General features: G+C 45.7%; 2 protein-coding genes across 2 annotated transcripts in view; one reads left to right on the forward strand and one right to left on the reverse strand.

Annotated features, from left to right (window-relative positions):
• Positions 1 to 25,228, reverse strand: part of TDRD9 (tudor domain containing 9) — a 64,838-nt gene extending 39,610 nt beyond the window's left edge. The window contains 6 exon segments of the mRNA XM_067027593.1: positions 3,481 to 3,584; positions 6,698 to 6,710; positions 7,709 to 7,752; positions 23,554 to 23,584; positions 24,715 to 24,720; positions 25,090 to 25,228. Of these exon segments, the coding sequence (XP_066883694.1) occupies positions 3,481 to 3,584; positions 6,698 to 6,710; positions 7,709 to 7,752; positions 23,554 to 23,584; positions 24,715 to 24,720; positions 25,090 to 25,228 (337 nt within the window).
• RD3L (RD3 like) lies at positions 7,974 to 14,297 on the forward strand. Its single transcript, XM_059058277.2, has 4 exons — positions 7,974 to 8,037; positions 12,656 to 12,893; positions 13,278 to 13,583; positions 13,965 to 14,297. The coding sequence occupies exons 3-4, from the start codon at positions 13,285 to 13,287 to the stop codon at positions 14,260 to 14,262; spliced, it is 597 nt and encodes a 198-aa protein (XP_058914260.1). The 5' UTR covers positions 7,974 to 8,037; positions 12,656 to 12,893; positions 13,278 to 13,284; the 3' UTR covers positions 14,263 to 14,297.
• Positions 25,229 to 25,949: the final 721 nt, after the last annotated feature.

Genomic DNA, 25,949 nt, shown 5'->3' on the forward strand with positions numbered 1-25,949 from the left:
GAGCACAGGCTCAGTAGTTGTGGCACATGGGCTTAGTTGCTCTGCAGCATGTGGGATCTTCCCAGATCAGGACTCGAATCCATGTCCCCTGATGGCAGGCAGATTCTTAACCACTGCATCACCAGGGAAGTCTCAGCAAAGGTATTTTGAATCAAAGTATTTTAAACTGGATATAACAAAATTTTCACATTGAAACCTTGGGGCTGGACTGGAATTAGAGGTACCAGCGCAATCTCACAGTTTTAATGTAAACAGACAGAATAGGGATAGAAATAGCTGTGTAGACACGCACGCGCGCACACACACACACACACGCACACACACACACACACACACACACACACACGGGAACCTCATCTCTTCCCCACAGACACTGCTGCACTTCAAAGCATGGAGCGACACCTCCTGCTGCCTGCGGCCCCTCTCCTCGCTCACATCCCCATCCATGCATCACCGGTCCTGTCCGGCCATCTCACAACCGGCTGCCAGCTCCATGCCGTCACCGCAGTCGTCAGTCACCACCCAGTCTCACCTGGACTTCTCCTCATGTCCATGCTGGTCCCCACCAGCCCAGTCTCTCCAATATGACCAGAGTGGGCTTCTCAAAACACTGATCTCATCCCTCGACATTCCCCCACCTCCACACACTCATGCCAAGGTAAACCTAGAACCTTCCACAGCTTCCCCTTGCTCTGAGTATTAAAACTAAAATTCTTAGTCACGGCCCCAGGCCCTGTCACCAGTTGTGCCTGTATCTCATCCAGCCTCATCCAACCCAACCGCATTCGTCTTCTACTGCTCCTGTGACACGTGATCCCAACCTCAGCAGCTTAAAACAACACACATTTACAGTATTCTCTTACAGCTCTGAACGTCAGAGGTCCCGAAGCAGACCGGGCTAAGAGCCAGAGGTCTGCACAGCTGGCTCCTTCCGGAGGCTCCGTGGGCAAGAACCCGTCCCCCACCTCTTCAGCTTCAAGGAGCTGCCCGCGCTCCCCGGCTCACGGCTCCCTCCTTGCGTCACTCCGGCTTCTGTCCTCACGCCTACTACTGACTCTGCTAAGAGTCCTGCGATTACACCAGACCCACCCACGGTCCCTCCACCTCAAGCTCCCCAACTTAATCTGTAAAGTTCCTTTTACCACGTGATGTAGCACAGTCACCACATGTTCTGAAGAGGAGGGTGAGGGTCTCTGTGGAGGGCTACTATTCAGTCTCCAACTGACCCTGCCCGCCCACACCCCAGGTTTTCTCCTATTACAGGCCCTCTGCACGCATTTTCCCCTCCCCGTGACCCCCAAACTGTCTAGGTAACTTTTGTAACTTCTATTCATCCTTCAGCTCCAAGCTCAACTGTTACTTTCCTGATACCCCAGCTCAAGTCAGAAACCCCTGTCCTAAGTCCCCAGAGAGTTTATCTTTCAGAGCATTTACCTCCAAAAGCATTTATTTGTGTAACTACGTGATTCAATGATTAAGCTCTGTAAGAGGGACCAGGTCTTGTCAACTTACGTTCTCGTTGCTTCACACCGTCCCTGGCACACACCTTGATAAACACTGGTCGTTGAGTGAATCCTCCAAGTGCAGTCAAAGCTGCATGACTGCCTAATGAGAACCTCCAAATATACAAAGATGCCATGGACAGAGAAAGCAAAGAGCAGTTTCAAATATGGATCCAAATCATAAGTTACAAGAGCAGACACTTGCACTTGCAGGCACTCGTTTGTAACCTAGCCACCTGCACACGGCGGCAGTCCCGGCGGCCTGCTCCTGGACCCGCAGCGGTGTGCCCGGGTTTTGTACATGTGATGTAACAAGAAGGATCACGTCATCAAGAGTACTCTGAAAGCTAACACACTTCCCCCAAAGGAAATATTAAATGACACATGTCTTTCCACAATAACACAGAGCTATTTCAGGCTTCTATCCAAGTCCACACACTCCCCTACACAGAGAAAAATCACCAGGTCTCTGTGCACTGACATTTAAGAGACTTCTAAGGCTTCCCATAAATAAGCAACGATGCAATAAATGTTCTTCCGCGCACTACGTTGTACTTTTCTTAGAGTAAGTAAATACTGAATCAAAGGGCGCACTGAACTATCACTTCTGGTGATGATGTACTGGGTCGTTCACACAGACCTCCCTCCCGAGGACAACCCAACGCCGTCTTTCAAAAACCCGAAGCTCAGCAAGAGAGGGAGGAAGCACCGGCCCGAAGGCTGTAACACGGCAGGCAGGACGCAGAGGGGAAGACAAAGAGCTCCAAGCTGCTCCTGCCTCAGGAGGAAGGTGGACAATGAGAAATTCATCTTCATGTAGGAGAGTGGCCCCAAAAATGAAAAATACAAGACTGCGTGAGAGCGTGGAGCACAGATAATGGCTCAAAATTTTCCAGAATTGATGAAAGATACCAATATTTTATATTGTCAAGAAGCCCAAATAAAGACCAAGAAGAATAAGGACTAGTATTCTTTTACGTATGGACTATATTTCATAATTTTCCGAAAGGCTGGAAAATATTACTCTAACCCCAACTTCTGTCCCTAGGTCCGAGCATAAGTACACAGGGTAGAAAGAAAGGAGGCAGAACTTCCTGACTGAATTGGTAGGAAGTTTGCGCCGGATAACCTTTTATAAGGCAAAAAAATCGAAAACTTACTTCTGTCATATGAATACGGTCTAATGCTAATAAGACAATCAGCTCACGAAAAGAAAGTGCACACTCACAGAAAGTAATTAGCTTAACCTAAACTCTGAACAGTTGTATCCTTGTATCTCCTCCTTGGGAGGAGGAGAGGTTAAGAAGGATCTTTACCTTTTATTGTATATATTTATGAACTATTAAAAATTTTGTTTTAATAGGATTATTATTTTAAAAACTATAATAATTTTAATAACAATAAAATAATTTTATAATAATTTATTATATTATTATTATTAAAATTATAATAACAATTTTAAGTAATTCTAATTAATAGTAAGGTCAGGGACAGTTATTAGTCTCCCAAAGGACAGACTATTTAGACACTGTACGTACGAGAGAAACACATGAGCAATTCACAACGCATCACACGCTCACAATCATAATCTATCACACACTCAGCCGCCCCCAATCCTGAATTAACAAGCAATATGGATTCTTTATTGAGCAAATACACTTCTTAAAGACTTTTAAGAAGTTAATGTTTTAACATGTGAACAACTCACATATCATATTTTATGACACTTAAAAGATACTCGTGGGGCTTCCCTGGTGGCACAGTGGTTGAGAGTCCGTCTGCCGATGCAGGGGACACGGGTTCGTGCCCCGGTCCGGGAAGATCCCACGTGCCGCGGAGGGGCTGGGCCCGTGAGCCGTGGCCGCTGGGCCTGCGTGTCCGGAGCCTGTGCTCCGCAACGGGAGAGGCCACGGCAGTGAGAGGCCCGTGTACCACCAAAAAAAAAAATTAAAAAAAAAAAAAAAAGATACTCGTTTACCTGCCCCACTGGTTGAACGATCACTGCCATACATAAACTCTTGTGCTTCAAGTTTTCTGTATTTGTTAATATACTCCGTCTCTGAGCTCTTTTGGCTCAGGGGCCTGCAAAGAATATTAAACGTTAGTATATTGTTTACAGAAAGCCAAGAAATTCCCACATGCTAGGAGAATTCTTGAATAGTTACTTTTGCATTAAGTCCTATAAGAAAAACTGCAAATCGTCAATAAACAAATGAAAATACACTCAAATTCACACTCACCAAACAGATGCAAATTAAACCAATGAGAAACCTTTTCCACCCTTTGAATTGGCAAGAAGAACAACTATGCTGAGGTTACGAGGAGAGGGAGGCAGACGGGTACAAGCGGTTACTCTGCAGAGCACTCGGACCTGCCCTATCAACCTCAGAGCACATCTCCCGCCAGCCGACACTTCTTTCCTCAGTATCTTCCCCAAGGGCAGTATTCGCACCTGTAGACAAGGAAGCACATGCAAAGACACGTATGGGAGCTGTAGGGGTTCAGCACGAGCCTCCCCACAATGTGTCACTTTTGCATAAGGATTATTTTGAACTAAAGGCAGTCAAGATGGTACAGGTTCAGGAGAGCACAGAAGCAAAACATCCTCTGACATAAATCGTAGCAATGTGTTTTCTTAGGTCAGTCTCCCAAGGCAATAGAAATAAAAGCAAAAATAGGTGGGAGGGAGGGAGATGCAAGAGGGAAGAGATATGGGAACATGTGTATATGTATCACTGATTCACTTTGTTATAAAGCAGAAACTAACACCCCATTGTAAAGCAATTATACTCCAATAAAGATGTTTAAAAAAAAAGCAAAAATAAACAAAGGGACCTAATCAAACTTACAACCTTTTGCACAGCAAACGAAACCATTAAAAAAAAAAAAGACAACCTACAGAATGGGAGAAAATATTTGCAAGTGATGCGACAGACAAGGGCTTAGTTTCCAAACTATACAAATGGCTCACACAGCTCAGTATCAAAAAAAACAACCCAATCAAAAAATGGGCAGAAGACCTGAGTAGACATTTCTCCACAGAAGACATCCAGGTGGCCAAGGGGCACATGAGAAGATGCTCAACATTGCTAATTATTAGAGAAATGCAAATCGAAAGTACAATGCGGTATCACCTCACACTAGTCAGAATGGCCATCATCAAAAAAATCTACAAATAATAAATGCTGGAGAGGGTGTGGAGAAAAGAGAACCTTCCTACACTGTTGGTGGGAACGTACAGTGGCTGTTTTCCAAAACTCAGCCACTATAGAGAACACTATGGAGGTTCCTTAAAAAACTAAAAATAGACCTACCATATGATCCAGCAATCCCACTGCTGGGCATATGTCCGGAAAAGATGAAAACCCTAATTTGAAAAGATACATGCACCCCAATGTTCACTGCAGCACTATTTACAATAGCCAAGACATGGAAGCAACCTAGATGTCCATCAAAAGATGAGTGGATAAAGAAGACGTGGTACATATATACAATGGAATACTAATCAGCCATAAAAATAATGAAATAATGCCATTTGCAGCAACATGGATTATCATACTAAGTGAAGTCAGAAAGAGAAAGACAAATACCATATGACACCACTTATATGTGGCATCTAAAATATGATACAAAATGTATTTTTTAAAAAAGATGTTTCTTAAGGTGATAGAATTTTGTTACATCCAGGTAGTGTTATTCCATCAAAAGAATGTTCACCGCATATGCTGCATTTCATACATTCTGTAAAATCTCAGGTATAGGAGATATTTATAAGAATTTTGGCTGTACATGTGAAAACATACAGTTATTTAATTAAGAGTATGATATCCACACTTTGGTGCATGTAAGACACTATGCAGAGTTAAATGGGTAACAGACGTTTTTAAGAGTGGTAGAATTTATTGTCTCTGGGTAGTGGTTTCTCAGTTAAAGGATATGTGCTGCAATTCATATACTTTTTAAAGATGCACATATAAAAGATGTTTCTAAGAGTCCTATATGTATATGTAAATAAGTACAGAAGTTCTTGCACTAAAAATGGGATTCACACACTGTGGTGCATGTAATAAAACATGTATAGTCACCTATGGAAAAGATATTTCAAAGCGAAATAGAATTTTGTTGTACCTAGGTAATGTTTTTTCAGTGAAAGTATGTGTTAACCTCACGTGCTGCTTTTAATACACTCTGTAGAGGCCAGAAAAAAATAAAATAAAATAAAAATTTTTTAAATAAAATTAAATAAGATACAAATGAATTTACTTATGAAACAGAAACAGACTCACAGACATAGAGAACAGACTTGTGGTTGCCAAGGGCGAGGGGGCTGGGGGAGGGAAGGACTGGGAGTTTGGGGTTAGCAGACGCAAACTATTTTATATAGAATGGATAAACAACAAGGTCCTGCTGTATAGACAGGGAACTATATTCAATATTCTGTAGTAAACCATAATGGAAAAGAATATATGTGTGTGTGTGTATGTATATGGAGAGAGCCCCGTCTATACAGCAAGGCCAACATCTAACTACCAAACATCTGCTTTCCTTCTTATCGTCCTATAAATGAGCCTCCGGGGGAATTCCCTGGCGCTCCAGTGGTTAGGACTCTGCGTTTTCACTGCGGAGGGCCCGGGTTCAATCCCTGACCCGGAAGATCCTGCAAGCCATGGACCCCTCTCCCACTCCTTAGTTCAGGATGTCATATATACCTCCTTTTACCTTTCTGTCTTTGAACCTCTCCAGTATGTGGGGTCTCTGACCCTCTCAGGTATGTGGGGTTCCTGAAAATGTGAAACTAAATTTTATTTTCTCAGGCTTCCCTGGCGGCGCAGTGGTTGAGAGTCTGCCTGCTAATGCAGGGGACACAGGTTCAAGCCCTGGTCTGGGAAGATCCCACATGCCGCGGAGCAACTAAGCCCGTGAGCCACAACTACTAAGCCTGCACGTCTGGAGCCTGTGCTCCGCAACAAAAGAGGCCACAACAGTGAGAGGCCTGCGCACCGCAATGAAGAGTGGCCCCCGCTTGCCACAACTAGAGAAAGCCCTCGCACAGAAACGAAGACCCAACACAGCAAAAATAAATAAATAAATAAATTTTAAAAACTGAGGAGGTCCAAGGTCCCCTTTAAACACAAACAAACAAAAAATTTTATTTTCTCCTGTTAATCTGTCTCGTGTCAATTTAATTTTTAGACCAGCCAGAAGAAGCTAGAAGAAGAAAGTTTTCTTCCTCCCCAACAAAGCATTCATTCATTCAGCAAATACTTATTGAACACCTAGCACGTGTGAGGCACTGTCTTAGACACAGAGATACAGCAGTAAACAAAACAAGTCCTTGCCCTCACAAAACCAGCGTTCCACTGAAGGACGCAGAACATGCAAGATGCTCATCGGGGATACGAAGGGAAAATAAAACCGGGCAAGGGTATAAAGGACCCCCCAAGGAGAGAGGATAACTTTTCCTGACACTTGTAGTGGCTAAAACCTGGAAAAAATGAATGACAAAGGGACAAGCTAAACTATGGCATACTCTTACTTAATATGTATCATTTTTAAAGAACGTTAAGGCTATATTCATGCTAATAGATAAAAATGTCCAAAACATTAAGTGGGAAAAAAAGGCAATTGCTATGATGTGCAAAATAGGCTATCAATTTAATTTTGTCTTTGTTATCAATGTCTAATTTAAATGCACTGCTATCAGTATGATACCAATTCTTGAAATTTGAGGTTTACCTTAATAAAACGCTATCTGCATTAAAATCTACTTCTGCCTGATATTTATAGTCATATCAGCATACTTTTGGTTACTGTTTACCTGATATTTACTCATTAAGTCACTCAACAAATTAATAATTAAGGGCCAACTCCATGCCAGGCACTGTCCTAAGTACCAAAAGCAGTGAGCAGGCCGCCCTCACGGAGCTGAGAGTCTAGCTGGGGGATGAGAAATAAAGTAAAGCATGGAGTATGTCACACAGTAATAAAATAGAGGGAAAAAGGCAGGAGAAGAGACAGGGCGAGGGGAGTTGCACGTTGATAAGGTGGCACACAGGCAAAGATCAAAAGAGCGAGCACGACTGGGCAGACCTGTAAAGGAAACGTTCACAGGAAAGCAGGAGCCCTGGGGCAAAAGGCAGGGAGGACGGGAGGCTCCAGCAGAGGTCTGGGCAAGGGTGGGTGGAGGCCTGGGGAGGAGCGGGAACCAGAGGGCCGGCAGGGGCTAGTTTCAAAGATTTTGGCTTTTGCTCTGAGTGCGACGGGTTTTGAGCACAGACAGAGCAATAAAAATATCTGATTCCTATTTCACCAGGACGGCTCTGACTGGGTGAAGCAGGGTGGGGTGATGGGGGCTCAGGCACGGCAGAAGCAGGGAGACCACCTAACAGACCAGCGTAAAAACCAAGGCCAGAGATGACATCGTTCGGACTAGAGTGGCAGCAGGGAAAGTGCAGCCCACAGGACACGCTGACATATTAGACCTGGGTCTGCAAACAACAAAGGAGTCAAGAAGGATGCCAGGTTCCAGCTTCCGGTAAGATCGCATGCGCACGCTGCACCCTGTACCCCCCGCGGGACGGCGCTGTAACCCGCGGGCAGAGCGCCCGAGCCGCCGCGGAAGGACCCTAACAAGTGCGCAGTCAGAGGCAGGCTGGGGAAGAAGGCGGGAACTCAGAGCCCCAACCCAGCCGCCCAAGCTCATCGCTTTTTAGCTCCGGTGGCCCCTGACCTGAACTCCCAAGCTACAAAATGCGCCCAGTGACCCCAGGACCAGCTCTAGCTGTGCCCTGGGGGGCAGGAGAAGGGACTCCAAATACTCAAAACGGGGGCAGCGCACACCTCACATCTTTCTTTCCTCCGTTCTCTCACAAGCCAGGTGCGGCAGGGAGCCTCAAACTCCGAGGGAGGGAAACTCCCTCGACAAGAGGCCGGGGCAAACCCTCGCTGCCTTTTTTCTTTCTCTGCCCCCCCCCCACTGCTTGGCCTGGGAGGCAGACGTCACTGCAGGAAGTGCCTGGCAGAGCAGGGCAACAAGGCCCCTGTCTTCTGGCCAGAGGACCAGAAAGGGGAGGCCCTGGGCTGGGAAAGCGCCAGGGAGACCGCAGACACCTGAGAACCTTTAGGAACTGCTGGGCGCACCCCTGGGCTGGCAGGCGTGCCCTGACCCCAAACAGCCCATCACAGACTTTGAGAACTGAGCTACAGGACGGCCACTAGATGGCACAGTGCAAGACAGAGCCAGACAGCCCTGCAAGGGCTCTGAAAACCTGAGGGACTTTGAATCCACTGCCCATAGGAAGCTGGCTGGAACTTGCAGCCTGAACACAGCTGGTCAGCTGCATTCCCCACAGGATTTATTAAACAAGACCCAGAGTCCCATAATATAATATAACATTCAAAATACCCAGGATATGCCACACAGTGACTGGGCGTACGAGGAATCAGGAAAATCTCCTGGGTGGAACAATGGATACTTACTTTGAATGATTATCCAATTTAGGGACCCCTACACCTCAAACCAATCTCAAATCAATTTCAAACCCACTCAACACCCAAGGGTACTTATTTTTTTAAGCCTAAAAAGCTGATCTTCTTCTGTATGTTATAACTTTGAAGTAAAGAAGGGCTTAAACAAGAACACAAAAAAGGAAAATATCAACAAACTGAACTAAACTATAATATAAAACTTATGAACAATGTCTATAAAGGCTAAAGAGCAAGAACAGTGGTCTCTCTAGAGTGAAAATTTGCAGCACAGAATGCAGATGTACACTAAGAATTCTCTTAAGTCAGGAAGATATGGACAACCCAATAGAATATGATTTTTAACATGAAAAAGTACATCTTAGTGTGTTTTAATTAGAGTGTTTTAAAGAGGGAATAATATTGGGAAAAGGAATTTAACATCACAGTTTCTCAAATATTAACTGCATCTCTAATAGACCAAAAAAAAAAGAACCAACCAATAATTCAGAACTTTGAATTCAGCAGCAAAGGAATTAAAACAGAAAGATATTAGTCCCCTCACAGTGAAAAATCTTCCTTTAACTGCAATCAAATGCTGCTGAGAACTGTGTAAGGCCCCCTGACCATAAATATATACAAGTTGTATATAAACAACCTGGCTCCTTAGCCTGCCCTTCGAGACTCCAAAATCTTGTCTTTTTAGACTTAAGTACTTCCTTACACATCTTAAACTTTTACACACACACACACACACACATTAGGAATGATATGATCCTATCTCACTTCAAGTCATAAATATTTTTGCTGTTCAGCTAAGAAGAAAAAGCCTAGAAAACCATGACAAAGACCAAAAAGAAATTAACCTAACTGCTTCGTAGTTTAAGCTTTATGTCTTCCACACAAAATAGCCTAATGAGGTTGCAATTCATTAGAAATAGTTCATTTGTTCAACTTACTAAAATGTGTGATGAATAAAATCCAACATTAATCTGGTTATACTCCCAACAAACAGGAAGAATTAATGCAAAGGTACTTCCTTACCTTGATCTACAAATATTTCTGTTCTCTATCTACATGGTAGTACAAGTATTTCTGTTCTTTATACTGTAATCAGAGAATGCCATTTGGGCTCTATTTCAATCTAACAATCTCAGGAGATAGGACAGAAAAAAATAAAATGTATAATAATACAAGTAGCACACACTAAGTACTAGGAAAATTGGCTTACTCTACTCGAGAAAGATCAAAGGAAAATGCACTGAATGTGAGGTGTAAGAAAAGTTCTGTGAAGGTCAGACTTGAATCTCAATAGCCAGCTAGGTGCTAATAGGTCAAGCTGAGGAGGGAGCTGGCCACATGAAGCGCTTTGTGTGGCTTCCTCATTGGTCTTTAAACCTCTGCTCAAAGGACAGCCCCTACCCAGAAAGGCCTTCCCTGACCTCCACAGTGAACTGGGGAGGCCTCCGAGTGTATCATGACCACTGCACTGGGTGATCTGGGCCCTCAGGTTCATCTTCCCACTAGAAGACAGGCTCCGTGAGGGCAGAGAATAGGTCTGTCTGGTCCACTGCTGCATCCCCAGTCCCTAACCTGCATCTAGGACATGGCACAGTCAAAACTATCTGCTGAGCTAATGAGAGCTGCAGATAAGTGGAGGACAGACAGAACCTAGTCATAAAGGACTATTAGTTTAACAGTAAAGAAAAATAAAACCGGAGTTCAAAGGAACACAGCGTGGGGGCTAAGGGAAAAAATGCTTTTCCCTCAGACAAAGAAAAAATTAGGTGGTATTGAAACTGAGCCCTGAAAAAAAGAGTTACAGTATAGGGACTTCCCTGGTGGCACAGTAGTTAAAATCCGCCTGCCAGTGCAGGGGACACGGGTTCGATCCTTGATCCGGGAAGATCTCACATGCCGCAAAGCAACTAGGCCCGTGTGCCACAACTACTGAGCCCGTGCACCACAACTATAGAGCCCGCACGCCACAACTGCTGAAGCCTACACGCCCTAGAGCCTGCGTGCCGCAACTACCGAAGCCCGCAAGCCTAGAGCCTGTGCTCTGCAACAAGAGAAGCCACTGCAATGAGAAGCCCGCGCACCGCAATGAAGAGTAGCCCCCGCTCGTCGCAACTAGAGAAAGCCCCAGCACAGCAACGAAGATCCAACGCAGGCAGAAATAAATAAATAAGAGAATTACAGTGTAGGTACATGGAAAAGAAAAACGAGCATCTCAGAAGAGAGTCAGTGTGACCAAAGCATAAGTGCCGGAGGGAGCACGGCCTGCGGGGGGCAGTCAGGCTTGGCTGACACAACAGACGGGCTCAGGTAGAGCAAGAAAGCAAGCCGGGGAAGAAGGGCCAGGCAAGACTGCAGAGGGCCTGGAACAGAAAGCCGGTTTATGCTCCACATCCAATACATTTCTGGTACTTTTGCTACCATTTCAGAGGCAACAAATTTAAAAATTAAAGCAATGACAAGGTCATTCAAAGGGAAAGCAGCGTGACTCATCGTAAGTGTGGCAGAAGATCAGGTAGGACAGTTCTGTCGTGATAAACTTTACTCCCTTCCCTTTCTCAGTGCTATGCACAGCGTAATATGAAAACCTTCTAGTTACAGATAATGCATCCTGACATCTGGGTTTTTCTAACATATAAGTAACAGGAGCTGGAGGATGACCACACACATCACTCTTTATCATGCATGACATGCAGGTCTGATGTAAACGAGGTCTATTCTTCACAGTTCATTTGAAGGAAAAAGCAACAGAAGAAACAAATATTATAAAAGGAAAAGCCACTACACAGTCATTTAAAACAGAACTAGAGAGTAACGAACCTGTCCATGCTTAAACCAGAGACACAAACCTCTCTGGAATAGAAAACTCGCACAATAAAGACCAATTACACATCGGTACTTGCCCAAACTGTGAGTATAAGTTTCTCTTTCAGCTCCAAAAGAAAACACGAAAATGATTTTCTATAATGAACTATAAGATTTTGTTGTGAACTTGATATGTTCTCATGTCTCTATTTTTTTCTGACCTTAATCTATTATTGCCTTATCACCATGTTTTTAGAGACTATAAAGTATATTTTAAAGGTATCTACTTAAGTGTACATAATGTCCTCTAGCACTACAACTTGTTTAAATATACAAATTTAAATACTGTTTAGAAAGAAAAGCAAAATGTGTACAGAATATAACGTTTACTAAATAGTTCACACGTGACTGATATCAGCATTCTTTGCCTACTTTGCTCAATTGTAACGAGGTTTCTCAGAATGTATATTGTGCAAATAGTCAAGTCTGATCTATTTTTCCTGCTTTCATTAGAGGGGACAGTGACCTGGCTTCTAAACGGCCTGAAAGTTAAGCTGAAGAATAAAAGCAACATGGTTATTTTTAGAGCTCTACAGGCATAAAAATACAGCACTAAACTGTGACCTGCAGCTATGCACAGCAAAGCATCACATCATGCGACAGTCTTCACTTTAGCTGGCAGCGCATCTGTGGTGCTTCAGACGACCTTTCTTCATTTCTTTATCAAAGATATGTCTAAATGCATTTAGGACCAGAAGCTGTAGCTGCCGGCATCTTTTTCAAATACACTGAGCTACATTCAAAAGGCAAACCATTATATAACTTGTAAAGATTAAATAGTAAGTTATTTTCGTCATTTCTTCCAGCTTACTTACAAGGTGAATTAATGAGCATTCTCTCCAAGTGAAGACATCACAAGCTCATTCCTAACACAGAAGGTTAGTTATTTCAAATAGAGTTTCAGTGGGTAAAGGAGGAGACTCATTCTTCCAACAGGGGACACAGCCAGGAGAAGGAGATAATGCCTGAGTAAAGCACAGCTTCATCTCCAATTCAAGTAAACTCTTTGGCAACATCACCACGTCGGATCCATCAACTTCACAGGTAATCTTGAAACCTTTTCTGTACAACACGTAAGTCAAAAGTATGTTTGCAGATAGCACTTTCCTATATGTTAATATTTTAAAGCCTCCTAAGAACTTTTAATAGCAAGTGTTAGTGGTATTTTCAGAAAATGTTCAGTCTGTAGATCATCTGACTGCATTTCATTTCTCCTTAGCTACATAAAAGTATTTTCAAAGCCTGGTTTTTGGCACTGACCTAGTTAGAAATTAAGACTTTAATCCATTCTAATCGTATTTTGACCTGTATATCTAACCAGTGAAAAATTCATGCACTTTTCTGGCAAAGTTACTGTAAAGAAACAAATATTTGCTCATCAGAACCGTAATATTTTATGCAAATAAACAAGTGAGAATATTTCCATAGGCTAAAAATGCCACTTTTTGGCTGGATGAAATGGCCAAAATACAATTCCTACAAATCCACACACTACCCTGACTCAGAAGTAGTGACAAAGACTCTGCTTCGGGAATTAAAATGGCATCTAAAGGAACGAGAGAGGTTAATACAAGAGATCGAAAATGAGCAAAAAGTGAAAAAAACAGGTGTGGATTACAATTGGCTGAGAAACTATCAGAATCCCCACGCAACCATCCCAGCTACTGAACAAAGACAACTTGAAGTTCTTTGCTCACAGGTTCAACCTTGTCAAACTGGAGCTATTCTCAGCAGGTAAAAATACTACGTTCTCTTCTTGTGATATGTGCTGTCAAGTCTAAGCTCCTCATATCTTTAGACTGGAAATCGTATTATATCATATAAATTTTTTAATCATGTATATCAACTACCCAGCAACCAAAATCCCTAAGGATGGGCTGGACAAAAAAAAAAAAAAAAAAAAAAAAACACTGTTGATATCTCACTGGCTAGGAAATGTTTTAAAGTCTCTTTTAAAATTTCTTTACTAGAAGTATAATTTTAAAGCAATGTGCAGTTTACTCAAAAGGTGGGTAACTACTATATGGTTATATTATCTAAGCTGAATTTTGGAGACAAAGGGATACGACAAAAGAGATTTTCTGAATTGAATACTGATAACTGCTTTGCCTCCAGATTTCGAGAAGTTCTGGCAGAAAATGATGTACTGCCATGGGAAATTGTCTACATCTTCAAGCAAGTTCTGAAGGACTTCTTAAGTAGTACTGACAAAGGCAGTCAGCAAGAGGGCCTGGAGGAGTCACAGAGCACAGCCTGTCCTGTTCGCTCCGTGATCCCAGGAGAAAGCTCCAGGAGTCCAGAAAAGGATGAAATACCCACGATTTCAAGTTACGTAGACAAAAACACAAAGAACAGGCTCCCAACATTTTCACAGAGGATATGGAACCTACCATATTATTACCCATCAAGTTAAATTACTTGTAAACAGAGTGTTTGACACAGTCTTAGTATCAGAACCCTTAATATTAAGAAAAAGAGAAAGTGATATGACTTAATGCTACTCTTTGTTGCAAGATCAGAAGTTAAAATTCCTGTGGATGTAGCCTATGTTTTAAATAGTGTTCCTTTTTTAACCACTCTAAAAATGCAATGTTTTCATTGAACAGTATGCTTTTAACTAAAATGTTTCCTAAATATTTTCAAAAAATGTTTGAAGTATCTTCTTATACCCCAAACACATCCCAACAGGAACTAAGGCATTTTATTTTGACATATGAAATATGAAATTTGTATGAAAGTACCAAGTATGAAATTCGATAAATTAACTTTACATTAACCTTGCTTTTATTCTAAAAAGAACTATGTATAGAATAAAATAAGTGATTGATGTGAGTCTTATCTTTACAATACAACACTGAATCAGTCATTCTCTGCGGGGGAGGGGGAAGGCGGCCGTGAGGGGAAAAATAATGTGCAGTTTGAAAACAAAGCAGTGCTTCATCCCGACGCTGAGATTTGTTTTTAATCTCAACCAGCATTAAGGGAAGGTATTAAAAAAACAGCTCTATGTTACATGAGCAAAAGAGAAACGGACTAGTTTAACAACATTAGTAACGGCTACTCAAAGAAAAACAGTCAATGCCAATCTATAATTTAAACCAATATTATGTTCATTTAAAATAGCAAAATATTTAATATACAAAATTCAACCTCTCAGAATTTCATTGAAGTAGGGAACTATTCATTAGGCAGATTTATTTCTATGATTAAGTGCTAGAATCTATACCATTCTTAAAAGTAAATCCAAGGAACCTAATGTCCATAACTTTATATTTGGAGATTTATTCAAATATGCTTTTTTCATTAAAAAGAAAAAAAAAATCAAGGTAGGAGCTAAATACACACTCCAAAGAAAATCCACACTCTGACTATGCATTTTTCCCTACTCTTGGCTAACTTCAACACCATTCTGAATTGGCCTCAGTTTGGTTTTAAATCCTAACCATGTCATAAATGGTGTCAACCTACCCAGGGTTTAATAAGACAAGGTAAATGGAAACAAACCCAAAGTCAAATTAAAATAAAGACACCTCTCACGCCTGTTCCCTTTTTGTTCACTTTTCAGGACATAACTGTCTATGGCTTCTTCAATCGCTGTAAGCGTCTGTGGAGTGAAAACTGTCTGTGGGAGAGAGAAAGGTTCCCCAAAGGGCACAGCTGCTCATCATGCAGTGAACGCATGAAGCAGCAAACAAGAGTTTCAGTATTATTACCCTAATGATGGGAACAGAATTTTTTCATTAATTTCTACTGGTGTACAGCTGATTTAAAAGGTTGCGTCAGTTTCTGCCGTACAGCAGAGTGCGTCAGTTATACATATACATATGTCCACTCTTTTTTAGATTCTTTTCCCATATAGGTCATTACAGAGTATTAAGTAGAGTTCCCGGTGCTGTATGGTAGGTCCTCATAGAATTTCTGTTTTAAACAGAACTTAGAGTTTGTCTATGAAATCCACTGCTAGAGCCAGGAGCCTCACCACGTATATCACGACATATACACCATGAAGAGGCCCAAAACATTTTCCTCCCTCCAAGGCACATCAAACAGCCACTGAACAAAAGAAATGACTGAGCCCACGGCACTTTGAAGAAACCGCCATCCTCCCTGTTCAGACAGGAAGAAAATAATTTTTAAAAAATAACTCCTATCAAAAAGCTTACAGCGACTGAAGTAGCTGTAGATGTTAGGTCACCCCACCGGTCCAGGATGAAGACGAACCCCACACGACTCTAAGTCACCCACGATGCAGTGAGTCAACTGTACAACCAGACTTTTAAAGGGACTGGAAAAATACAAAGGGGACTATGGTATTCTGAGTTTCTACCTCTCACATTTGTTTTTGGCAACAACCTAATAACCATGTTTCCTATGTCAGTATTGGTGTATATAACTGAAATCTATAGTTGTTTCCAAGAAACCGACCAATCAGGTAGAAATTATAACACAAATAACTTCCTGGATGTTAGCAGATCCACACTTTTATACACTGGGCTATTTATAGTACCTAAAACTGGCAAAAGAATGAGAGTTAAAAATGTAAGGGGGGCTGCAGCTGGGGGAGAGGACTGCTAGGAAAGCTTCAGGTACGTTTTACAAAGATAAAGTACTGGCCCGGGAGCTAAAGGCTCTAGGTAGTCAATAGTAAGGAGTAAATACACTAACTCACATAAAAGAACTCTGATAACCTGACATATAGTGAGCTCTGAAAGGGCGGCGTTCTTAACCAGCCGAATCCATTTAATAACACGAAAGTCATCCTGCTACATGCCCGTCACTGTGCTAAGCACTGCATGTAGGTACATCTCATTTAATCCTAAACTTGAAAGTAGGTGATGACGTTCCCATCTGACACAATGGGCAAACAGCCTCACACCGGTTCGATGCCTTTGCCCAATAAATATCACAGATACTGAATGGCAGGGCTAGGATTCACATCAGCCGGGCAGGCCCCTACACCCCCTCCAGCCCCAGCTTACGTCTGAGCTCCAAATGCATACAGGCAATTGCCTACTTGACACCTCCTCTTGGAGACCTACAGGCAACTTAAATCAACATGCTCAAAACCAAATCAGACAGGTTTGTTTCCTAAAACGATAAATAAAATTCAAGAAGGGAACAGAGGAATCAAAACAACACACTTTACACAAACTAAAAGTGTAACTCTTCGAACACCTCAACTAGTGTTTTCCAGTCATTTCTCAGGAAATGACAACCCTACGTATCCATCCAATTCTACAAGCCAAAAATCTCAGAACCATTCTGGCCCCCTCACAATGGTGGAGGACCCAAAAACACATCCCAAACAAACAAGACTTGGGGCAAGTGATAAGTGCTTTAGAGGAGGAGAAAAAGTTGACAAAGACCAGAGAGACTGCCAGAGAAGGTGGGGGAGGACTTCTGTAGCTATGGAGGTCACAGGAGACTTCCTGAAGGAGCAGAGCCCCGAACGATGAAAGGAGCCTGTCACGGGCAGAAGCAGGGCGGGAACAGAAGAGGGCAGGCACCCCGGGCAGAAGAGAGACCAGGTATGGAAGCCCCAGGGTGGAAAGGGGTGTGGTGTCTTCAAGACACAGAGAAATGCCAACGTGCCCAGCATGCAGTGAAAGACGGCAGGACGTGATTCAGGTGCCAGATGGAGGGGCACTCGGTAAGCCACGGTCAGAGCCTGCGCCTTGTTCGGACAGCCACCGACCCCGCGGAGAGCCGCGCAGGCGCTCCTCAAACCTCACGCGTGAATGTTCTCTCAAGGGTTCCTTCGTTCAACAAATATCCACTGGGCATCCACCTCACGCCAGGTATTCTTCTAGAATAAATTATTGTGTGCTAGAATAAATTATTGGGGGCAAAGACAGGAAGCCAGGAGACCAAAAATAGAAGGCTTTTGTAATAATCCAGGCAAGAGATGATGGTAGTTTATTTAGACCAGGGTGGTGATCGTATACACAGTGAGACACTCTTATTCTAGAAATACTTTACGGTGCAGTTGCCAGGATATGCTGATTTTTATTGGATTGATTGTATACATACACACACACACACACACACACACACACACTCTCACGCACGCATACCCCTACCTTAGGGAAATCAGCTCTGGTCAGAGGACTAACTCAGATTTCAGGATTCACTCAAGGTAGGAGCGAATGAGGAAGCAACTCTCATCATTTCTAGAATAAGGACCCAGCACATTGTAAGCAATCAATAATTGGGACCTACGAAGGCAGTTCATTCATCCAAGCAGACATCTGAGTTCCTACTATATGCCAGGTACTGCGCTAAGAGGTAGAGATTCAGTGAAAATCTGCAGCCTCAAGAAGTTCTTATGTGGGGAAAACAACACATAAAATAATTGCTTGGGACTTCCCTGGTGGCGCAGTGGTTAAGAATCCACCTGCCACTGCAGGGGACACGGGTTCGAGCCCTGGTCCGGGAAGATCCCACATGCCACGGAGCAACTAAGCCCGTGTGCCACAACTACTGAGCCCGTGAGTCACAACTACTGCAGCCTGCACACCTAGAGCCCGTGCTCCACAACAAAAGAAGCCACCGCAATGAGAAGCCCACACACCGCAACGAAGAGCAGCCCCCGCTCGCCGCAACTAGAGGAAGCCCGCCCCGCTCGCAGCAACGAAGACCCAACGCAGCCAAGAAATAAAAAATATAAATAAATAAATTAAATAAATAAATAATTCCTTACAAGTACGAAGAGATGCACACACAGGGCACTAAGCAAGCAGCTGTTTAAAACAGGCTCGCTCGCTTGGTTTTCCTCCGGCCCTGCTAGTGGTTCCTTCGCAGTCTCCTTTGCACATTTTTTCTCACCAACCTCTAAACAGTCAGGTGCTCCAGGCTTGGGTCCTTAGACCTCCCCTCTCTCTGCACTCACCCACCAGGCTCCATCACCCAGAGCCTGGGTGGCCTCGTCTCACTGACCTCAAAGCCTTAAACTCCCAAACATCTAGCTCCACAGCCAGACTTCTTTCCTCGCTTCATGCACTTACTGTTATCTAACAGGATTTTCAGAGTTAACATGTCCAAAATCAAACACCCGGTATCCCCCCAAAAGCAGTTCTTCCTGTGGTCAGGCCGTTCTCAGTGGATGGCAACACCTTCCAGACGCTCAGCCGGAAACCTTGGTGTCCCCCACAACCGCCTCCCCTTTCCTCTTCTACACCTGACCCAGCTCAAAGTTCCCGCCTCTGAGTAACATACCCTGCATCCCACCATCGCTTACCACCTCCACTGCTACTGGCCTGGCCTAAACCACCGTCCTCTCTCTTGCTTGGATGATGTGTTAGTGAGGGTTCTCCAAAGAAACAGAACCAACGGGACGTCTGCATATAGAGAGAGAGATTAGTTTTAAGGTATTAGCTTACACGACTGTAGAGGTGCAAGTCCAAAATCTGCTGGAGACCCAGGTCAGCTGCGGTCTGAGTCGAAAGGGGGTTTGCTGGCAGAATTCCCTCTTGCACAGGGGGGATCAGTCTCTGTTCTATTCAGGCTGTCAACTGATTGCATGAGGCTCACCCACATTATGGAGGTTAACCTGCTTGACTCAAAATCCTCCTATTTAAATGTTAATTCTAGCCAAACAATATCTTCACTGAAAGACCCAGAGTAATGTTTGAGCAAATACCTGGGCACCATGGCGCAACCAAGTCTACACATAAGGGACGGGCAGTGACCCCGTTAAGAGTGGAAAGCACACGCGGCAGCTACGCCCCAAACCTCCAAGCGCCCTCCAGCGGCTGCCCGGTGCCAAAGGTGAAGCAGCAAGCTGCTCACTGAGGCTGAACAAGGAGCTCTTGACCTGGCACCCTGCTGCCTCTCTGACTTCACCTCCTCCCTCCCTCTCAATTCCTCTACTCCAGCTGCACGTGGTAGATACAGAATAGACACTCAAATAGTTTTCTAATTAATGGGAAAATTACCTAATAGACTAAATCTGTTAAACAGACAAAGGTTTTTTAAAAACATGGACTTTTGTGGTTGAACAGAAAACAGAACTCCTTGGAGGGCAACACAAGCAAATACTACCATCTAGGGAAGGCCTAAATACTGAAAGACAAGGCAAAAACGAAAAACTCACAAGTTTTGGAGTCAAATACACCCATTGTACAACATCACAGATACATGGGCTGGGGTAAGTTTCTCAACGTACCTGATCCTTGACTTCCTCAGCTGTAAGATGGGACTTGCCTCATCTGTCAGGAGTGTGAGTGCTTGTCCTCCTGCGTCACCTGACACAATGCCCAACGCCGCAGGCATTCAGCTTGTAGTCAGACGTCTCAAGAAGGAAACGGGAAATTAACAAACAAGGAAACTGGGTAAGAGCATCACCAGACGCTTTTGAAAAGCGACTTGAAAGCTTTCGGTAGTGGAGTTCCTCTGGGACAAAGTACATTTTAAGGTACTGGAGAGTCAAAGATGTCAAAGCGAGAATTAAGCAAGACCGTCCTGAACCCAGGAGTTGGCGTTGAGTCAGGAAGACAGAGGGGCGTCCACACGCAGAGCAGCCCTGGGCGGAGGCCACCGGGAGCACAGTGGGGCCCCCAGCCGCACACTGAGGACCACGCCCTGCTCCGAAGGAAAAGCCAGCGCAGCCAGCCCCGGAGGAGAACACAGCGGCCTACCATAGCCGGCGCAGCCGGCCCCGGAGGAGAACCATAGCCAGCGCAGCCGGCCCCGGAGGAGAACACAGCGGCCTACGATAGCCAGCGCAGCCGGCCCCGGAGGAGAACACAGCGGCCTACGATAGCCAGCGCAGCCGGCCCCGGAGGAGAACACAGCGGCCTCCGATAGCCAGCGCAGCCGGCCCCGGAGGAGAGCACAGCGGCCTACCATAGCCAGCGCAGCCGGCCCCGGAGGAGAACACAGCCGCCTACCATAGCCAGCGCAGCCGGCCCCGGAGGAGAACACAGCCGCCTACCATAGCCAGCGCAGCCGGCCCCGGAGGAGAACACAGCCGCCTACCATAGCCACGAAGTTTCTCTTTTTCATATGCCAAGGTGAAGAAGCAGGAATGTAAAAATAAAAGAAAGCATACCCCAGGACTTCCCTAGTGGCGCAGTGATTAAGAATCCGCCTTCCGGGCTTCCCTGGTGGCGCAGTGGTTGAGAATCCGCCTGCCGATGCAGGAGACACGGGTTCGTGCCCTGGTCCGGGAAGATCCCACATGCCGCGGAGCAACTAAGCCCGTGAGCCATGGCTGCTGCGCCTGCGCGTCCGGAGCCTGTGCTCCGCAACGGGAGAGGCCACAACAGTGAGAGGCCCGCATACCGCAAAAAAAAAAAAAAAAAAAAAAAAAAGAATCCGCCTTCCAATGCAGGGAACAAGGGTTCAATCCCTGGTCAGGAAACTATGCTGCAGGGCAACTAAACCCGCGCACCGCAACTAGAGAGAAGCCCGCAACGAAGACCCAGCACAGGCAAAAAAAAAAAAAAAAAAAAAAAAAGAAAGAAAGAACAAGAAAAAAGGGAAAGCATACCCCACAATCCGCACAAAAGAGCAAAAATACAATAACATGAGGAAAACAAGACAGGAGGAAATCCATAGTATCACTGAATATATCATTTGCAAACCATTCAACTACCCCTACTCACTTTACCACCCTTCCCAACTCCTGGTCCTCTAACTTCTCGCCACAGGAACTCAAGCAGGGCTTTCTTTCAGAAAGAAACTCACACTGTGACTCTGTACTCACCACATAGACACAGGTCCATCTCACAGAGCAATTCTTATTTGAACTACCATGATATAGTCTGGTACTTTCTATCGCTCTTTTTTTTTTTTTATGCTGATGGTCACAACTCATATGACCCGTTAAGCTGATTTAACAGCCCACAGACTGGGCTCCGGGGACTCAATGTAAGCTAATCTTCCCACCTGAGTGACTGTCCCTCTCAAACACCTTTTCAGTATGCGATACACTATACTTACAAAGTCTGCCTTCCCCTACATTGAATGTTTTCTCACCAATGTCAAAACTCTCCTTCAGGGCTTCCCTGATGGCACGGTGGTTAAGAATCCGCCTGCCAATGCAGGGTACACAGGTTCGAGCCCTGGTCCGGGAAGATCCCACATGCTGCAGAGCAACGAAGCCCGTGTGCTGCAACTACTGAGCCCACACGCCACAACTACCGAAGCCCACGCGCCTAGAGCCCGTGCTCCACAGCAAGAGAAGCCACCGCAATGAGAAGCCTGCGCACCGCAACGAAGAGTAGCCCCCGCTCGCCGCAACTAGAGCAGCCCACGTGTAGCAATGAAGACCCAACGCAGCCAAAAATAAATAAATTTATTTTTTAAAAAAACTCTCCTTCACTGGGAAGACATCATTCAACAAGCCTCTGAGCAGCCGTTGTGTGCCAGGCACTGTAGCTGCAACAGCTTCATGGTCAGCTCATCGCAGTCTGAATCCCAGCTCTACCACTGTATTAGTTTCCTGCTGCTGCCACGAGTCACCACAAGTTCAGCAGTTTAAAACAACACAAATTTATTATCTCTCAGTTTCTGTAAATCACAAGTCCAGGTGGACCCAACTGGGTCCTCTGGCTAGGGTCCCACAAGGCCAACATCAAGGTGTTGGCAGGGCTGCATTCCCTAAGCTGGAGGCTCATTCAGGTCGTTGGCCAAATTCAGTTCCTTGAAGTTGTAGAACTGAGGTCCCCATTTCCTTACTGGCTGTCAGCCAGGATCCAGTCTTGGCTCTTAGCTGCCCACATTCCTTCTCAAGCTTTCCACGTGGCCCCTCTAACAATGACCAGTCACGTCCCTCTCATGTTTCAAATTCCTGACTCTACCAAGAAAAGGTCTCTGCTTTTAAGAGCTCATTTGATTCGATAATCCAGGTAATCTCCCGATTTTAGGATCTGTAACCTTAATCACACCTGCAAAATCCCTTTTGCCACGTAACATAAAATGCTCACAGGTTCCAGTGGATATTTTGGGGGGGTGGGGGAGGAAGTCATTCTACCTATCTTGACCATTTATTCCTGGAAACCAGGCAAGTCACTTTATCACCCAAGTCTGTTTCCTCATCTAGAAAATCAAGGTAATGCCAGCAACCTCAAGGGGTTGTTTTGAGGATTAAATAATATGGCTATATTTAACTGGGTGCCTACTATTTGCTAGAGACTCTGGCATGAGATGAGCATTAAGGGTCCAGGAAGTTAAAAGGACATTTAAATCCATGCTTGTCGTTTCTGACAAGGTCAATAATAGCTTACTTCAGTACCACAGTGAGTTATTTAAAAGCAATACTGTTCTGCCCATTAAGTCTAAGGAGCAAGCAGGGGAGTGGGGGCAGGGGGCAGATCTAAGGGATCATTCGCCAGAGTAAATAAAGGAAACAAAGTGTGTGAAAACGTGAACAAAGCAGCCACTCTAAAGCTGTACAAGAGTCTCTCTGTCCCCTCCCTGCCTCCAAGAAACAAATTTACCAACGATTCCAAGTTGCACTTGACTTTACAAAGGCTCGAAACAACCCATGAGACCTTGACTCAGACTCTTAAGTCCATCCACTAGGTCAAATGGGGGTGAGGGCTGGGGGCAATGCACAATGGTAACTTAAAAAAAATTAAAATCAGGGCTTCCCTGGTGGCGCAGTGGTTGAGAATCCGCCTGCCAATGCAGGAGACACGGGTTCGTGCCCGGGTCTGGGAAGATCCCACATGCCGCAGAGTGGCTGGGCCCCATGAGCCACGGCTGCTGGGCCTGCGCATCTGGAGCCTCTGCTCCGCAACGGGAGAGGCCACAACAGTGAGAGGCCCGCGTATCACACACACACAAAAAAAATTAAAATCAAAACCACCCTCTCAACTGTAAAGGGTGTTGAACCTGGGGGGAAGAGGCCAAGCAGTGATGCAGTTACCCCAAGCAGGGGATACTTCCACACTGACCTTCTTTAAAGAAGGAGCAGGTGTTTCTACTCACCATGTCTAGGTCTCCTAAAAATATAGGCATCCTCTTGCCTTATTTCCACTAAAATCATGTGAACAGATTAACTGACAGCACCTAAGTCAAGGAACAATGGGAGGAGGCGCACTAATAAACCTGAACAAAGATCCAGCATTAGTGCTCCTTGATATTTACCCAAAGGAGCCGAAACTTTTTTTTTTTTTTTTTTTGCGGTACGCGGGCCCTCTCACCGCTGTGGCCTCTCCCGTTGCGGAGCACAGGCTCCGGACGCGCAGGCGCAGCGGCCACGGCTCACGGGCCCAGCCGCTCCGCAGCACGTGGGATCCCCCCAGACTGGGGCACGAACCCGCATCCCCTGCATCGGCAGGCGGACCCTCAACCACTGCGCCACCAGGGAAGCCCGAGACGAAACTTTTGAGCCCACAAAAACCTACACAAGAATGTTTCCAGCAGCTCTATTCCTAACTGCCAAAACTTGGAAGCCACCAAGACATTCTTCAGTGGTGATCGGGCCGTGGTGCATCCAGACAATGGAATATTATTCAGCACTAAAAAGAAATGAGCTACCAAGCCCTAAAAAGACATGGAGGAACCTTAACTGCATATTCCTAAGTGAAAGAAGCCAGTCTGAAAAGGCTACATACCGGACACTTTCCAACTTTAGAGTTGGAAAACGCAAAGCTACAGAGACAATAAAAAGGTGGCTGGGGAAGGTGGGGGAGAGAGAGATGAAGAGGCAGAACACAGAGCATCTTGAGGACAGTGAAAGCACTCTGTATTATGCTAATGGTGGATACACATCGTTATACTTTGTCCAAACCCACAGACTGTCCACCACCAAGAATGAACCCTCGTCTTATCGACAGATTTAGTTAATAATAATAAACATCCCACAGTAAAGCTAAAAGCTGATAATGAGGGAAACTGTTCGGGGAGCAGGAGGTACATGGGACTCTACTTTCTGTTCAATTTCTCCATAAACTTAAATTGCTCTAAAAAATAAAGAAAGAAAGCCTACCAATAAAAAGTTTTTAAACTGAACCAAACTCTGGAGCGGCTCCACTTCTGGTAGGGAGAAGTTATCGTGGCCCAGGCCACAGGGTGGGGCTTGCCTGGTGGCCAGCTCACTCTGAGATGGCCAGACATCTCACCAGAGTGGCCGAGGCCAGCGACATGGTCATGCGGGGTCAGGGCGGCTTAGGTCCTCGTTGCCCAGGCCCGCACCTGCGCCCGCCCCCGTCTCTCCCCCCAGCCTCCTACCTCCCGGGCGGCACCAGCCTGGCCTGGGCCTGGGCCGGGGCCGGAGCCAGGGCCTCGTGGCCCGCGTCCCTGCGCTGTGCCTCGTCCCGGGCCACCTCGGCCGGGAGGGCGGGCGGCGAGCCCAGCAGCTCCACACTGGTCACCGTCTTGCCGATGGTGAACCAGTCATTGATCTGGTCGAGGGTGAGCTCGCGCAGCATGCTAACAGTCCGCGCTCCGCGCCTCTTCAACCGCCGGTCAGAGCTGCGGGAACAGGCACGGCGGGAACACGGCGCAGCGTGGGCAGGCCCGCGGCCCCGCCCCGCCGCAAGCCCTCCAATCAGAGCGCCCCTCGCGCGCCACGCGCCACCCGGACACGTGCCGCCGGCCCCGCCCCGCCCCGCTGCACCGTGTGAGGCCTGCCGGGAGCGCCTGCCCGTCCGCGACGCCGAAGTCCGGCCGTTTGAGGTCGGCCACCAGGTACCGAAGTTGGTAAAACGAGTCCCACAGGGCCCCTCGGCCGTCTGGGGGCGGGGCCCAGCATCAGCGAACCCGGGATGTGCAAGAACGAGGCCTCCAGTCTCTCTCCAACGTGCCTCTTCGAGGGCTACTCCATCTGAGGCTTGGCGGGCGCTCTGGGCCAACACGGGACAGACGTTCATTGAGCACCTGCTGTGCGCCTGGCGCAGTGCAGGGTCGTGGTAATGGACCTCAGCATGGAGAAGATGGAAGGCAAACCAGAGCCTGCTAACCTGGGACACCTTGCACCTAATTTGGGGAAGGGAGCAAGGAAGTCGGGGAAGGCATCTTGGAGAAGATGACACCTAAGTGGAAACCTGCAGAAGAACCAGGAACAAGCCGGGAGAAAGAGGACTCGGAGGGGGAGGTAGTCCACTGATGAGGGCCTGAAGGCGGGTGGCCCTGCTGGCTGAATTGAGGACC

This window comes from Kogia breviceps, chromosome 3 (assembly GCF_026419965.1).
Source record: "Kogia breviceps isolate mKogBre1 chromosome 3, mKogBre1 haplotype 1, whole genome shotgun sequence".
Lineage (NCBI taxonomy): Eukaryota > Metazoa > Chordata > Mammalia > Artiodactyla > Physeteridae > Kogia > Kogia breviceps.

What these genes read in the sequence shown, in the direction of transcription:
- RD3L (XM_059058277.2), top strand. Translation starts at nt 13,285, where the DNA reads ATGCCACTTTTTGGCTGGATGAAATGGCCAAAATACAATTCCTACAAA. An exon ending in ACTGGAGCTATTCTCAGCAG is followed by an intron (nt 13,584 to 13,964) that starts GTAAAAATACTA and finishes CTTTGCCTCCAG; the next exon opens with ATTTCGAGAAGTTCTGGCAG.